Source organism: Dasypus novemcinctus, chromosome 6 (assembly GCF_030445035.2).
Source record: "Dasypus novemcinctus isolate mDasNov1 chromosome 6, mDasNov1.1.hap2, whole genome shotgun sequence".
NCBI classification, from domain to species: Eukaryota; Metazoa; Chordata; class Mammalia; order Cingulata; family Dasypodidae; genus Dasypus; species Dasypus novemcinctus.
Genome location: NC_080678.1, coordinates 40,134,685 through 40,150,146, shown reverse-complemented (window position 1 = coordinate 40,150,146; position 15,462 = coordinate 40,134,685). Strand labels below are relative to the sequence as shown.

The window sequence follows — 15,462 nt, the reverse complement described above, 5'->3', positions numbered from 1 at the left end:
AATATATGATAATATATTTACCCAATGTAACAGCGTTATTTTCATTTGTAACTTCCCTTCACATGATTCTTCTACCTATATTTGAACTTATAATTAGCACTATACCTGTTAAATATATGTCCCAGAGACTTAGATCTTCTGTCTGTTCATATGCCAGTTGAGCACTGAATTTCAGCAGAGTTGCAGCAAACACCTCTCCAGTTCATCAGACTAACCCAGGACAACTAACAAAATGATGATGATGGACAACCCCCATCCCCAAAAGCTAAAAGTATCTACAACTGCAAGCAAAGCAGTTCCTTCCATATGCCCCATAAGTCCTAAGCTCCCTCTCAATCTGAAGTAGGGTGGGCATCATCATCCCAAAATCCTCAAGATTGAGGAATGAAAAACATGAGGGAGGAGTACAACCATAGACCAAAGTAGACTTATTGTTGTAATAACAGAAGAACTTGTAACATCGATATAACGATAGTGGTTACTGGAAGTTCTGAGGGGAGGGGGAGGGAAGAATAGATGGAACACAGGGCATTGGAATTGTTCTGTATGATATCGCAATGACCACAGGCCATTATATATTTTGTCAAAACCTATAGAATTGTACGGCACAGAGTGTATAATGTAAACTATAGATCATCGTTAGTAGCAATGCTTCAATATTTGTTCATCAATCATAACAAATGTACCACACTAATGTAAGATGTTATTAATAGGGGATAATATGAGAGGGAGAGGGGGTATGGTATCTGGGAATCCCCTATATTTTTTATATAACTTTTCTGTAATCTAAGACTTCTTTTAAAATAAAGTTTTTTAAAAAAGAAAAGAAAACAGAACCAGGAAATGTATCTATACAACAAAAGGAAATAAACCTAGGTGAAGCCAGGCTGTTAGGTAAGAGTTCATTCCCTGCGTTAGGACACAGGCCTGAACCCAGCTACCTGGGGTTGCACTTCAGCAAGGGCACTTACAGGCTGTGTAACTTTATTCAAGTTATTTAACTAATCTTCCCCTCAGTTCTTTTATCTATAAAATGGGAATAATAATGGTACTCACTTATGGGGTTGTTATGAGAATTAAATGAATTAATAACATTAGTACTCAGAATGTTATCTGGCACATGGTAATAGCTCAATAAATTCTAACTGTTATTATTATGATTGAGGGTAACAGAATTGGTGTTTCACAATCACCTTATGGGTACTGGTTGTTCTAGTTACCATTGCTGCTAACAAACCACCCCAAAACTTAGAGGTATATATAAAACAACAGCCATTCTATTATGTTTATAGAGTCTGTGAGTCAGGAATTTGCACAGGCCAAGGTAAGGCTGGTTTATCTCTACTTTACGGTGCCTGGGGCTTCAACCGGAGATGACTTGAATGTCTGGAGAGGACTTGAAAGGCTGGGGCTGGATCCACTGACATTGGTGGAGCCAATTCCAAGATGGCATCTTCACTAATCTGTCTGGCACTTTCGTGGGATGGCTGGAAGGCTGGGCTCAGCTGGGACTGTCACCCAAGCACCTACATGTGGCCTTTCATGCTGGCTTCAGGGAGTAGCCAGACTTATTACAGTGTTTCCGCAGCAGAAGCTGCATGCCTCTTATGACCCAGCCTCAGAAGTCACAGAGATATTTCTCCATTCCCTGTCTGCCCAGATTCAGAGCAGTAGATAAAGACCATGCCTCTCAATGGGAGGCGTGTCAGAGAACCTTGGGGCCATGTTTTAAGATCACCTCACTGGTAGTATTGCCTAATTCTACATGAAAAAGCTGAGACTCAATAGAGGTTAAATGATTTCCCCAGGGTCAGTTGCACAGATAGTAACTGTGGTGGTGGGTGTAGGGGTCTGGGAGAGGAGAATGGCCTTTAATCTCAATTTTCTGACACCAAGTCCTTGTCTTTTCAGTGAGATTATTCAGCCTCCTTCACCTAAGATATATTTGCTTAGGTGAGCATTCAAAGAAAAACAAATTAACTGGTTTTTCATATATTAGAAAAGTTTCCTAAAAAGAAAGAGAGCTATAGAAGTGTGTTTCACATTCACATTTAAAAGAGCTTACACACAAACTTTATATTTTAAAGAGGTCCGAGATGAGTTCAGTTAAAAAAAAAAGCCAGGGTGATGACTGATCAGACAGCAGCTTTGTATAACTGTGAAAATGTCCCAGATGCTTAAGTGATTTCATTTGTTCTTTAGGAAAATCTCATCTGGCCATTGTCCAGCGAGTGAATAACGAGGGGGAAGGGGACCCGTTCTATGAGGTGATGGGCATCGTCACGCTGGAGGACATCATAGAGGAAATCATCAAGTCGGAGATCCTGGATGAAACCGATCTGTACAGTAAGTGCACGGCCTTTGCTAGTGTCTAACAGTCATCTTATTTCTCTGCCATCATCGGGCACTGGCACATCAAGATACCCTGGCTTTTGCCACCCCTGAGCCACTGAGAACATGCTAGCTAAATGTTCATCAGAAGGACACCTTCAGGAACTGAACCAGGGAAGGGAAATCTCTGACCTTTGGGTGGAAAAGAAACTAAAGGAAACAAACTGGCCTTGTGTCTGTCCCCTCATGCTGTTCCTCTTCTGTCTTTGTCCATCTCGACACAGACCTCAGCACCACCTGGGGTCCCACTTGTAATCCTTTTACACCCACCAGCCGTTGGCGCTGCAGTCAGGAAGACTGCCCGTCCTGCAGCCTAAGCCAAGCGCTTCCAAGCCCCTGCTTAGACGTTGCTTTTCTCCTAGGTCTTTCCAGCCCTGCCACCCTGGGTTTCTCCTCCCGTCCCCCCACCCCCACCCCACCAAGCACCTGCCTGGCCCCTGGCCTTGCTAACCCTGCTCCCTACTTGCTGGTCTCCTCATCCTACCTACCCACTCTCAGGAGCAATCTGAGCTTCCCTGGGTAGGTAGCAACTACTTTGGGCTTCTGAGTCTTATCACAGCTTTTCTTGCCAACATTACAAAGGCATTCTTTGTCTCTGGGATGGGAGTGTTACATAATCTGTGGGAGTCACTAGGCCAGGAAGTGTTTCTGCCTCAGAATCGCTTCTAATGGGGCAGCAACCTTTTTTCTCCCCTCAGATAACTCATTTCAGACCCCTGTCCTGACTTTGCTAGAAGTAGCCTTTCAGAAACTGGTTCATGGTAGAAAAAGCTTTGATATGTAAGGCTGTGCAGCTGGCGTAATGTCCGGTTGCATTTAGAGATCAAAGCTATAGGGTGGGCCAGGCCTTGATAAAAAATAACCGAGTGACACAGAGCCGCCTCCAGGCACCTGTTGTTGCTTCACTGCCCTCACCTCCCCCCCCAGGCCTGTCCTCTTCAAATGAGAATTGAGCTCAGAAACTTCCTCTCTACCCATTCCATTTTCCCTTCTCCACCTCTGCCCACCATTCTTGATTTAGAATTCCCCTCTCAGCCCTCTGTCTCAGTAGCTTTGTTGAAGAAATTCACACTAAGGTGTTAGTGGCTGATATACACTTAAATAAGTTGCTCCTGGTGTTTGTTTTAACAACTGTCAGTGCCCACTACTGACATCAAAGGAATGAAGAAGAAGGATCGGAGGGAATGATTCTTCGATGAGGAATGTTATGTGGCACTCTGATGGAGAAGGCAGAGGGGATATTTAGGCAAACAGGTCATCTGGATCAGAAGGTTGCTCGCTATGAAAGCAAACAAACTAGAAGTATAGAGCCTATACTTCTTTGGGCCACTCTCTTGCTCCGTGATCTTTTTTACAAAGGAGAAGGTTGGCTGCTGCCGCCCTTATAAGTAAGCGCCTGGCGTGAGTGCTTCAGACTGAGGAGCTGGGAACGCTGTGCTACCCCCAGACATGCCTGACCCTCAGGACGCCTGGTCTGGATCGCGCCACTGTTGCCCTGTGCCCAGTGGAGCAGGAAGGGCCCTGAGGCCTTCAAGCAAAAGGGGTGTTAAATCACGGACCATATGACTGAGAGGGCCCCAATGAAGGACAGGCCCACAACTGAGCAGAGCAGATGGAAGGCGAAGGAGTCCCATAGTAGAGGGCAAAAGTGAGCCCTGGAAGGGAAGGGGTAAAAGGAATCAGATTCTGGGGCCTGGTTCCCTGTCCCTGGAGTTCCCTGCCTTTTAATATCCATTGTGTCCCCTCAGCCTGCACTAGAAGTCCCAGCCCCACCCCTGCAGCCTTACTTTTCTCCACGCCAAGTATGGAGAAAACCTATATCCCTTTCCCTGTTCCCCCTTAATAAAGCCTGGAAGTTTCAAAATTTTACTCAAAATTAAGGGGAAGCAAATGAGAAATGACCAAAGACACCCCTCCCCCAAAATTTAAGGCAAGCTTTAAAAAGTAAGTGTGAAAAAATTAAATTGGAAAAAGCACATTTTCTCAACCAATAATTATATGCCCCATAGGAAGGCTTTCTGGGATTCCAAACCCCATCTATGGCCCCCACTCTGGGAACCCCATTTTATGGATTGTAGGCTGTTCCTGTTGCTTCTCCTCCCTTCCCCCTTTTATTTTTCCCAATCCTCTCCCGGTGGACGGCTGGGATTGAAGCAGGAGAATTGTAGGTGATAAGAGGAGGTGGCCAGCTACCTGCCTTGGGGAGCATGACTGAAGGTTCTCAAGGGGAACCCCGTGGGTTCTCTGGGTCCTTGCCCGAGTCTTGATCGCACAAGGGAAAAAGTTTATTAAGAAGCCAGCAGAGGTCAGGAGATCATGTCTCAAATCTGCACCCCCCTCCCCAAATAAAGGAGACAAAGGATTTCATTAGAATTAGATAATGAGAGGTAGGGACAGGGATGCCACTGGCTGGTTCCAACTGCAAACTGGGGTCTGCAAAGTGGGCATCAGAGAAGGGGGAAAAAGGGTGAGCTGGTAGCCACTGTTTTGGCCCCTTTGCTCTCCTTCAAGTGTCCTTGGTCTCAGGCTTTTTCATCTAGTGCATCTTTTATTAGGTTCTAGATAAGGGGGAGAAGAAAACAGGAGCTTGTTAGGAAGCGAGAAACAGGAACTTGATAGGGAGTGAAAAACAGGAACTTACTTTGTGACTAAAGGCAGTTTTCATTAATAAATAATGATGCACAGCTACATGCTGCGAATTACAGGAGTGAGATTATATAGTTAAAACTAAAATATCATTTGTTAGCTTGATCTAAAAATTAAAGCTGTGGTGTAATATGTATCATATACTGCTTTTGGTCTCTTTCAGCACCACTTAGAGCATGGTTTAAATCAGCAGGAGGTGACCAGGCGTTCTGAGCTCTGGCAAAAGGAGAGAGGTAGAAACCCCTAGGTCCTGCCTACCTCCTTGATGCTAAGAATGCAAGTCCTCATGTTAGTATGACTTTTGTAAGCACTTTCACAGTAGTTTCTGGTTGGAATCTCATAAGTGTATGAGATGAGTAAAAGAACTATTATTAAATATTATTAGCCTAGATTTTAAAAAAAAAAACACTTATCCTTAGAGAGGCTGCACAGTAGTAAGTAGAGGAGTAGCCCTAGAACCTGAACTTGGAGCCCTTTTTCTATCCTGTGCCTCCTAAGTGTAAGTCACACTGAGACCATTATTGCCATCTCCCACCTTCTATTCCTTATTAGCATCATTCCACTCCCTGGGATCAGATGTTGTGCTGTCACCTATAGTTGACGCTTTACAGAAGTCTGTGTGGTCCCAAAGGATCTTCCTGTCCCATTTGACTGTGGGAAACCTCCAAAGACCAATAGTGATTCTGAAATAGCTACAATCTCTCCCTTGCGATCCTGCAGCCGATAATCGGAAAAAGCAGAGGGTCCCGCACCGGGAGAGGAAGCGGCATGACTTCTCCTTGTTTAAGCTTTCCGACTCGGAGATGAGGGTGAAGATCTCTCCACAGCTTCTGCTGGCCACACACCGCTTTATGGCCACAGGTATGGCTCTGCCCCTCCACCCCTACCCACTCCATGGGTCTGCCAGCAGGGCAGATTTTGATTTGATTTCCAGTTCTTCCAGGGCAGTTTTTCCACGCTGGGTACCCATTAGCATCAAGCAGGAGGCTTTTAAAAAGCACTGATGCCCAGGCACCAACCCAGATCAGTTAAATCAGAATCCTTAGATATAATTTTTAACACCTCCACACCTAATTCCACTGTGTAGCTGGGACTAAGAAGCACTGTCCTAGGAAAGGAGATTGCCTCAGATAGGCAACAGGATGCACACACTGTCACAATGAGTCCCAGGCCTGATCTGGGTGAGGAAGGAGGACATCTCAGCCCCGATTTTCTCTCTTCTGCATGAGGAAATAGGTAGAGAACCTACTGCTGTACTTTTGCCTTCCTGCACTTGCTTCCTGAAGAGGGTCCCTTGAGCTAGCCTCCTGCCCCTTTAGAGTTGGGGTGCACTGGAGAATTTGTGGAGCAGGGAAAAGCATTGACCTTCCTGGAAGCAAGATCCTGGGATCCAGAACCCACAAAGGCCAGGTATGACTTTGAGCTCCAAGCTCTTAAAATATGGAAATGGACTGTGAATCTTGGAATCTTTAGAAAGATGAAAAGATGGAAGGATCCAAAGATAAACTTCTCCTTCATGAAGAAGGTAAAGTTTGTCTTTGAACCCTTTCACCTTCTCATCCATGACCTAGATATTTAATTAATGCAACATGTATTTACTGAGTTATAAGTGCTAGCACTGTTCTATGTCTTGAAAAGCAAAAAAAAAAAAAAAAATTATACTGGAGCTTCTGTAAAATAGGATTTTCAATCTGTTATCCAGATCTGAACACAGGTTTGTTTGTTTTTTTAACTACTGGTTCATTTCCCATAGGAAAACAACTGAATTTGTTATAATATATCATATAGTAGTATAATATGGTATAATATGCTATAATGTGATGCAATACATGATCTGACATGATATCATTATATATCTATTCATACATGATAATATCTGTAATAGGTCAATATGGTACAATGATGCTTCACATTGACAACTTATCGGTAAAATAATTAACTGTCTCTATTAACTTGGGATTTCATTTCATTCAACAGACATATATCCTACAAATAAGTCAGATTAAATTCGTTTGTAAATTTAATTGGATTACAACATTAAAGTCTTTGTCATCCACATGATTAGTTATGGTGCCCAACTTTAAATGAAATCAAAGAAAAAAATTAATGATGAAATTGGCATTTCCTGCATGATGACCTATAGCTTCTGAGGTTCTAGTGCAGGGACACACATCCCCAGAGGGCCCGGGGGTGCCCTCAGAAGCACCCTTGGTTTAGGATCACCCACTCCAAGGGACTTCAGAAGCTCTGCCAGTTTGGTGCCCAGCAGCATGAACGGGGCTGGTGCTGGGCTTGTGCCCATTCCCACTCCTCCAAGCCACCACTGCTGCAGTGTGGGGGGAGACGTAGGAGATGCTGAGTCCTCCCCACCTCCCACTCTCCCCTAGAAGTGGAGCCCTTTAAGTCTCTCTACCTTTCGGAGAAGATCCTGCTCAGGCTCCTGAAACATCCCAACGTGATCCAGGAGTTGAAGTTTGATGAGAAAAACAAGAAGGCCCCGGAACACTACCTCTACCAGCGCAACCGCCCTGTGGACTACTTTGTGCTGCTTCTGCAGGTGAGTGGGAAAGTCAAGGAACCTCTGGAAGCAAGACAAGGGTGTCTCCTGGCTGAGGAGAAATGGTTGTGCCAGGGTCCAGTACTTGGCTGGCTGTCTTAGGAATGAGGTCTGTTGGGGTGGACGTTTCTGCATGACCTACGCAGATGGCTGGGGACCTTGGAGTGGTGGGAACTTTGATGGCATTTAGTCAGACTGTTCAGCAATGTTTGGGGTGGGATGGGGTGGGAACTCTCCAGCAGAGGGGCTCTGCTGCTGAACTTCCAAAACTGCTGCTCTACAGAATCCTTAAAACCTCCTTGTCTCTGCTTGAACATTGCCGGAAATGGAACTGCCCCCCGCCACCCGCGTTGTGGACTGCTCTTGTTCAAAGCCCTTCCCTCAGTCAAGCTGAAATCGCACATCTCCGACTTCCACGCGCTGGTCCTTGCTCTGCTGACTGGAGGCACACGGAACTCCTCTGTTCTCTCTGCCCGGTTTCAGCCCTTGCAGTCCCCAGAGTCTTCTCCCCCTTACAAGGATCAGAAAGGGAAAAAAGAACTGAGTGAAGGAGGTGCAACTTCTTCCCAGTATTCACACAAGTACGCGCGCCCTCTTCCGCAGGTGCCTGGACGGGTGTGTCCTAAATGAGGTCAGGCAGGGCTCTGGCTGTGACGCTGCTAGTGCCCGTCCTGGCTCCACCATTAGCTCCTTCACTCATTCCCTGTCTTGTCCTAACTGAATCTTAGGAACTCTAGACACACTGATGGCTTTAAAATCTTAATTAAGTTCACAGTGACTTAGAAATGGCCTCTCTTTGTTACAGTCTACCTTCAGCCTGTCTGCTCTCTGACCCTGTGATATACAGCCTTCCAAATAGCCTCAATAAAATGGCCTCTATTCTCCAAAACTGCAGATGCACTGGATCCTGTTACATTGTTTACATTGTAGAACAAACATGTGCACTCTGCTGTCTTATGCTTAATATAAACTGAACAGTTTTCAAATGAAACTTGGAAGGAGTCAAATGTAGTGGTAAGTGTGCAGGTTCAGAAATTGGAAAAAACTGGCTTTAAGGTTCCAATGTTACCATTTCCTAATTAACCTTGGCCAGGTTATTCAACCTCTCTGAACCTCAAAATGGGTTCATCCTTCAACTGGGGCTAAAAACTGTATGGACCTCAAGGGGTGTGGGTCCAATTGAATGAGAATCCTCTCGTGCCTTTGCACAGGATCAGGCCCATAGGCACACCCTGTTCACACTAGCTATCATTATTATTGTGATGAATTAAACAAGCTTCACCCAGAATTAACTTTTGTCTCAACCAAACGTAGACATCAGGTAAAGAGTCTGTTAGAGCCTACTCTTAGATTAAACCAGTCTTAACGAGGGTTAGCTGGTGGCTGGGCCTGCATCATGGAAGGGCCATTATGGTATTACAAGGAATACTTGATTATTCGTGACTGGATGCTGCTTTATAAACTAAGCAATTTAATTTACTGCAAAGAGCTACTGAAGTCGGTCGGAGGGGCTACTTCTGTGAGTCAATCTGGACAGAATTAACATTCTGCTGAGATAAGAACATAAATCCACTTGTTTTCTAGGCTGAAGGGCTTAGGGTTCTCATCAACAGTAGACCTGGAAGTGCTCGTCCACACCTTTAGTACACGTCCTTCTTTCTCCAGGGTAAAGTAGAGGTGGAGGTTGGTAAGGAGGGCCTTCGCTTCGAGAATGGAGCCTTCACCTACTACGGGGTCCCAGCCATCATGACCACTGCTTGCTCAGGTATTCTTACTACCAAGCCATCGCTGATTGGGGAAGCAATGGGGTATTGGAAAAAAAGCTGGGTCCAAGTCTCGGCTTTTCTTTTAACTTGTTTTAGACCCTGAACAAGCTGATGAGCTTCCTGGGCTTTAGTTTCCTCTGCTGCAAAATGAGTGTAGAAGCACTTGTTAGTCACAGAGTTTGTTTGTGGAAGTACCTGGTAGACTGTAATATTATCAAGTGTTAGGAAGGCACAGTGGTATTTTTCAGTATGAAGGGAAAAGTTTGTTTTCCCTCCTCTTCCATTTGGTTGCCCAGTTTTTACCGGGTGCCTGGGGTGGGGTGAACAAGGGGGATTCCTATAAGAAGGTGTGTTTTCTGAGTTCCCTCTGAAGCACGCTGCATCCTTCTGTCCTTAGATAACGACGTGCGGAAGGTCGGAAGTCTGGCTGGATCCTCTGTCTTTCGTATGTATTTTCTCAAACCCCTTCCTCGTCCTCCCGGTTGTAGTCCTGCCTTAGCCCACTCTGGGGACCTGGACCCAGCACCTTGAGCCGGGGCTGGGGCCAACAAACACTGGCAGCCTCTTGGTAATGCTCTGCCAGGAACACTCCTTCCTGCCAGGTATTCACAGACCATGCGGGCTTAGTTCTATGTGTCTGGAATGTCTTCTGCTGCTTCTCTGCTCAAATGCAAGTGGTGAACAGTGGGAAGAGAGGGGGCAGCATCTACTGCCACCTGTCAGAAGGTGATTTGTGTGCAGCGATCAAGGTTCAGCCGTTCCTTCTCTGCTATGATCATTCACCACTGGCCTTTACTTGAAAACCACCATATGCTTTTCTTGTGTCTGTGGAGTTTGTCCTTAGTAAGAAATGACTGCAGGATCATGGGATGTAAATCCCAAGCTGGTGCAGTATGTTGCTTATCTGCTTCTTCCTTGATCACCCTCTCAGCTGGTGGAGAGGTGTCTGCCAGCTGGCTGTGCATGCTGATGATGGGGGCTGGCACAGGGCTGCTGGCTGGTTTGCTTTGCCCCTTCTGTGCTGCACCTCCTCACTGCTTCCCGTGCTGAGTCCTTGCAACTTATGTTCGGGGCATGACATTTAATGTGATAATAAGTGTGATTCAGAAATAATTATTTCTCTAGATTTCTTTCTCATTCACTGATCTGAATTTTGCACTGCTTTCAGCTGTTAGTGTTTATGCTGGTATTTTAATACCAAATGGGGTGTTTTCTTTCATTATAAAATCTCATTTCTTTTGGTCTCAGAGCTTGTTATCATAGTCCCTGGCACATGGTAAGGTAGATACCCTCTGAACACAAAGAAGCTAAAGCTGGTGACTTACCTAGATGCACTTCAGTGTCCTCACTAGCTCATAACTTCCAATGAAATACAGACTTTAGACCCATCATATCTGGAAATACAATTTCTATGTAGCAATATTGGAACAATTTTCAGTGTAATTACACACTCTAGCCCAGCAGAGGGCCAAAATGAAGTCCAAGCATGAGCTCACATTGAAGGTGAGACAGAACTTGAGTTGAAGGATATCTGCAAAATAAAACACCCCAATGCATTACTATACTTATGTAAGCCAACAAATCTCAGTCAGGATTGATGAGGGCTTTAGTTTAGATGAAGGCAGTGTTAGTATTCAGTTTAAGAATTCTGCATGAGTGAGTACTGGACTACAGGACTGGGTAGCCTCTTCCCCTAAAGGAAATTACCACCCATCATATTCAGTATTTCTTAAGAATTTTCAGGGATTTTTTTTTTTAAAGAAACTCAGGGACCCCTCACGGTAGAGTAACTTCTGAGATACCAATATGTTGCCTAGAAAAGTTAGCTCTATAGTGGTTCTCTCAGAAGATTAGAAGAGGTAGGAACTCTAAGAAACAAGAGCTCTGTCAGGTACCCAGCTGATCCCAATTTAGATGATGTTCATTCTTGAGGGGGAAAAAAAAGGAGGAAGATGGTGTCTGATTTCTGTTTTCCTCCTTTATTCCCTTACTGTTTCTATATATTTTTTATCAAAATCTTTCCATTTCATCAATGAGATAGGAATAAACTTGAAACACCCACCTCTCTTTCAAAACTGGTTAACTAGAAGAAAGCTTTAAACTCACTTTTGCTCCCCATTCTTCTGAGCATCCTTAAAAATCTTTAGCAAGAAAAAGAAATCTAGATAGCCAAAAGAGGTAAAGAGAGCTTTTCCATCTCACTCCAAGCGCTTCCTTTATAATGGAGGGAAGTATGAAATAACTGCAAAGGTTGGCCACACCACAGTTGTCCCAAGGGGACACTCAGCCCAGGTCTAGCTATCCAGAGACTTTTGCTGTCTAGAACCTGGGGTTGTAGGTCAAGGGAGTGCATAAGGCTGAGCCATGAGGCAGTGAACTCTTGTGGTGTTTTGGTCTAGCAAGCCACTCCTGTCCTTGAAGCCAGGCTGCAACTTTATCAGGCTTTGAAGGTGAGAAATGAGATGACAAGTTTGCCAGAACACTTGCCCTGTGACCTATGCCTCAGAGTTGGACTTGAGGTTACAAGTAAGTGGCTCTGGTTTTCCTGTGCAGGGTGAAGGGAACAGAGTCAGTACTGCCTCCTTCATCCTGGATTTGGTTGCCAGGGAACCCAGGAGGACCAGGGTGGCCTAACACCCTGGAGGAACAGATGCACACAAGGGTGTGTGGTGTCAGGCAGGGAGAGAACAGGTCTCCTCTCCATTTGGCAGTGTATTCTGCAGCCCAGGAACAACTGTGATTCATCTTGAGACTATGGGGTTTCTTACTCCAGTGTATTCTGCAATGTTAGGGGTTCATTCCAATATCTTTAACGACTCAAGTCAGAGTAAATTCTTTTCAGGTAAGTATAAACCTTTCCCTTTCCATCTCCTGCTTTTGTGGGTAACTTCAAGATAAAACCATTTGGTGCAACAAAGAAGACTACAGGAGCTGCCACCACCTATAAGCTTAACCTCATTTAGCTTCTCGAAAAAGCTCTGGGAATGATCAGAGAGGAGGAAAGAGGATAAATTCTTGTCCAGAAAAACCACTTGATCAGGGTCAAGATGGGGGAAAGACTGGGGTGTTTCTACACACTTCACTCCACCCAGGTCCCACCTGAGAGGCAGGCAGAGAGGTGCTTTGGAACACTTGACCTTGCTAAGAAGCGACGATGATTTAATTAATCAAGTTGAGTCACACGAAAATTGCTAGACATGCTGATCTTCCCTTGTCCAAAGCCCCTAGCAATGCCCAGTTGCTCACCAGCACTGTGACCACCAGGGAGCTCCTGGGAGTTGGAGGTGGGAGCATGCACTTTGCATTAGGATTCTGAGTGCCTCTAGAGGTGTCTTCCCATGGGTGAGCAGGAGACGTGTGGCAGCTGGGAGAACCTGGCAGGAATGCAGTGCTGGGCTGCCAGCGTGTGTGCTGGCTCAGATGAGGCACCTCAGAGGGGATCCTGCCCACTCACTCCCCAGTGGGGCATACCTGTTCTCTCTGGTGTCTTGGATTCCCTCTTAGATTATTGTGCATCTTTTCAGAAGATCTTTAGAAAAGTTCATTTTATTTCCCTGTGTCTCTGGAGAGTAACTTTGCAAGACGATGTGATTTGCATGTTTTCAGAGGCAAGATTCCTTTTTACATAGAAATGTGATGTTGTGAAGATTCAGGAACAGACTGTCTCACCTACTTTGCTCTTTGTCTTTCTCCTTTTCTGTTTATCTTTCCCTTCGCATCTCACAAACGCTTGGCCCCTGACTCTTTAGTGCCTGTCTCTGTATCTCGTACCTTCGCCTTCAGCAGAGGGGACTCTCTGGCAGGCTCCCCAGGTAATCATGCATGGGTATTTCGGGTCTCTGTAGAGCCAGTGGGGTTTGCACTCTGTAGAGCCAATGGTTTTTGTCACTGTCCTGCAGGAGGACCAGTCTCTCCCAACAGGCTCTCCCACAACTAAGGAACAGCAATCTGCACAAATAACATTCATTTGCACACACAGCCCAGGTATTGCTGGTTCAGTGACATCATTTGTGAAATTAGCTCCCAGGGATATATCTGTGTATATGTGGAGAAATGGCGGGGTTTAGGGATGGCTGTGAGTTCTTCCTTATCATATATCTGGCTGCAGAGTGGAGGGATACTAGGTGCAGCAGGAGACAAATAGGAAGAAACAGTCAATGCCAGAGTTTATTCCTACCGATTTCATCCACTTTTCCTCCTATCTGGTCTCTGCCTTTAGCTAGCTATTAATCCATCCTCACCTTCCTAGTCATGTTCTATATGATTATTTTATTCTCTCTGGTCCTGCTCATACAAAAGGATATAAAAATTTCCAAGCAGCTTTTCATTAGATTTCATTTCGCTTGTTAACTAAATTAAAGTTATTGGGTTTCTTTTTAATCAGGTAAAGCAGTTACTGATAGAGCTACACAGAAACTCAATGGCCAAATAGTATGTAATAAATCTGAGCAATCAATTGACTGTTTATATAGTTTTCATCTATAGAGGTAGATCCTTCAGGCTCATGAGGCAAGTAATGAACAAACAGGTCCCGGAGATTTAGTTTTGATATTGCCCTGCAGTTAGAACACAGTCTGATTTCTTATACCCTCCATATCTGAATCCCTTATCCCAAAGCTAGGGTAATGCTTGTTGGCTCTGCCATATTCTTGGTCATCAAGAATCCAGTTAATGTTTCCCTGTCTGTACAGTGGACTCTCAACTTTCAATAGGGCTATACCCTGAGACCTCAAACCCTCATATTTGCAAATTCAGAAATACTTATATGCTGGCTTCTATTTTTTCCCAAATCACAAGATAAGTTCACCACCTTCTTACCTTTCACCAAAGTTTGCTCTCTTGCTTGATGGTGATTTTCACCAAGAAAAAAAGGTTTTCTCACTACGTGAGCACCCATGCCTTCATCAGGACTACAGAACAGTACAGGAAATGAGAGACGCCAATCTGGTGCTCACACTGCCTAAATTGTCTGCTTTTATGTGCCAAAAGAATTAGTAATTTCCACATCATGGGCCTTCAAAGTCTTCACATGTGAGTCTTAGTAAATGCCAAGAATGTACTAGAAAGCTTGGGCAGAAAGGGAAAGTACACATTTTAAAAAGATTTCCAACCAAAAGGATCAAGGAGAGATTTTAATCCAGACAACCTAGTTAATTATACTATCCCAGGTAAAGGAAGGCTGATTCTGGCTCTTCCGGATTGATTATGAGGAACTTCATGGTAGCTCAGTGTTAAACAGGGACCTGCTATGCCATCTCTCCTGCTGGGACTTCAGATCCAACTCTGTTGGGCCCGGATGACCCTGCATGCTTTTTAAAAATTTTTATTTCTAAATAAGTTTTCAGTTACATAAAAGGTACATCAAAAATATAAGGGATTCCCAAAAACCCCATCCCCTCCCCCTCTCACATTTTCCCCCATTAACATCTTTCATTAGTGTGGTTCATATGTTACAGTTGATCAACACATACTGAAGCATTGCTACTAACCATAGTCTATAGTTTACATTATGGTTTACACTTAACACCACACAATTTTATAAGTTTTGACAAATGGAGCATAATGGCCTGTATCCATCAACGCAATGTCATGCAGAACAATTCCAATGCCCTATGCTCTACCTATTCTTCTCTCCCCCTCCCCTCAGAACTTCTGATAACCACTGTCTTTATATCAATGTTACATCTTCTTCTACTACTAGAATAATAAATCTTTGGTCCATAGTTGCATTCCCCTCCTATGTTTGTTCATTCCTCAGTCTTGGGGATTTGGGAATGGTGCACCATGCCTCCTCTGCTTCAGATTGAGAGGGGCTTAGATCACACGGAGCAGATGGATGGAACTTTCTTGCTTGTAGTTGTAGATACTCTCTGCTTTTGGGGATGGACGTTGTCCATCATCATTTTGTTAGTTGTTCTGAGGGAGTCCGATGAACTGGAGATTAGATGTGGGATGCAACTCTGCTGAGATTCAAGCCTTAACCAGCATATGAACAGACCAAAGATTTAAGTCTCTGGTATAGTGCTAATTATGTTTCAAATAAAAGGGGGAGAAGAACCATGTTTAGGAAAATTATAAATAAGTCTAACTCTGTTACATTGG

The 15,462-nt window shown here is 44.5% G+C and overlaps 1 protein-coding gene across 2 annotated transcripts in view; it reads left to right on the top strand.

The window, feature by feature from the left end:
- The window catches only part of CNNM1 (cyclin and CBS domain divalent metal cation transport mediator 1), a 61,410-nt gene that overhangs the window by 24,091 nt on the left and 21,857 nt on the right, over nucleotides 1-15,462 (top strand). The window contains exons 2-7 of one of the 2 annotated variants that reach the window (XM_058298637.2): nucleotides 2,203-2,346; nucleotides 5,758-5,898; nucleotides 7,425-7,594; nucleotides 9,260-9,359; nucleotides 9,758-9,805; nucleotides 13,110-13,172. In XM_058298637.2, the coding sequence (XP_058154620.1) occupies nucleotides 2,203-2,346; nucleotides 5,758-5,898; nucleotides 7,425-7,594; nucleotides 9,260-9,359; nucleotides 9,758-9,805; nucleotides 13,110-13,172 (666 nt within the window). The remainder of the gene's footprint in view (nucleotides 1-2,202; nucleotides 2,347-5,757; nucleotides 5,899-7,424; nucleotides 7,595-9,259; nucleotides 9,360-9,757; nucleotides 9,806-13,109; nucleotides 13,173-15,462) is intronic. The other variant, XM_058298638.2, reaches the window with a different exon arrangement.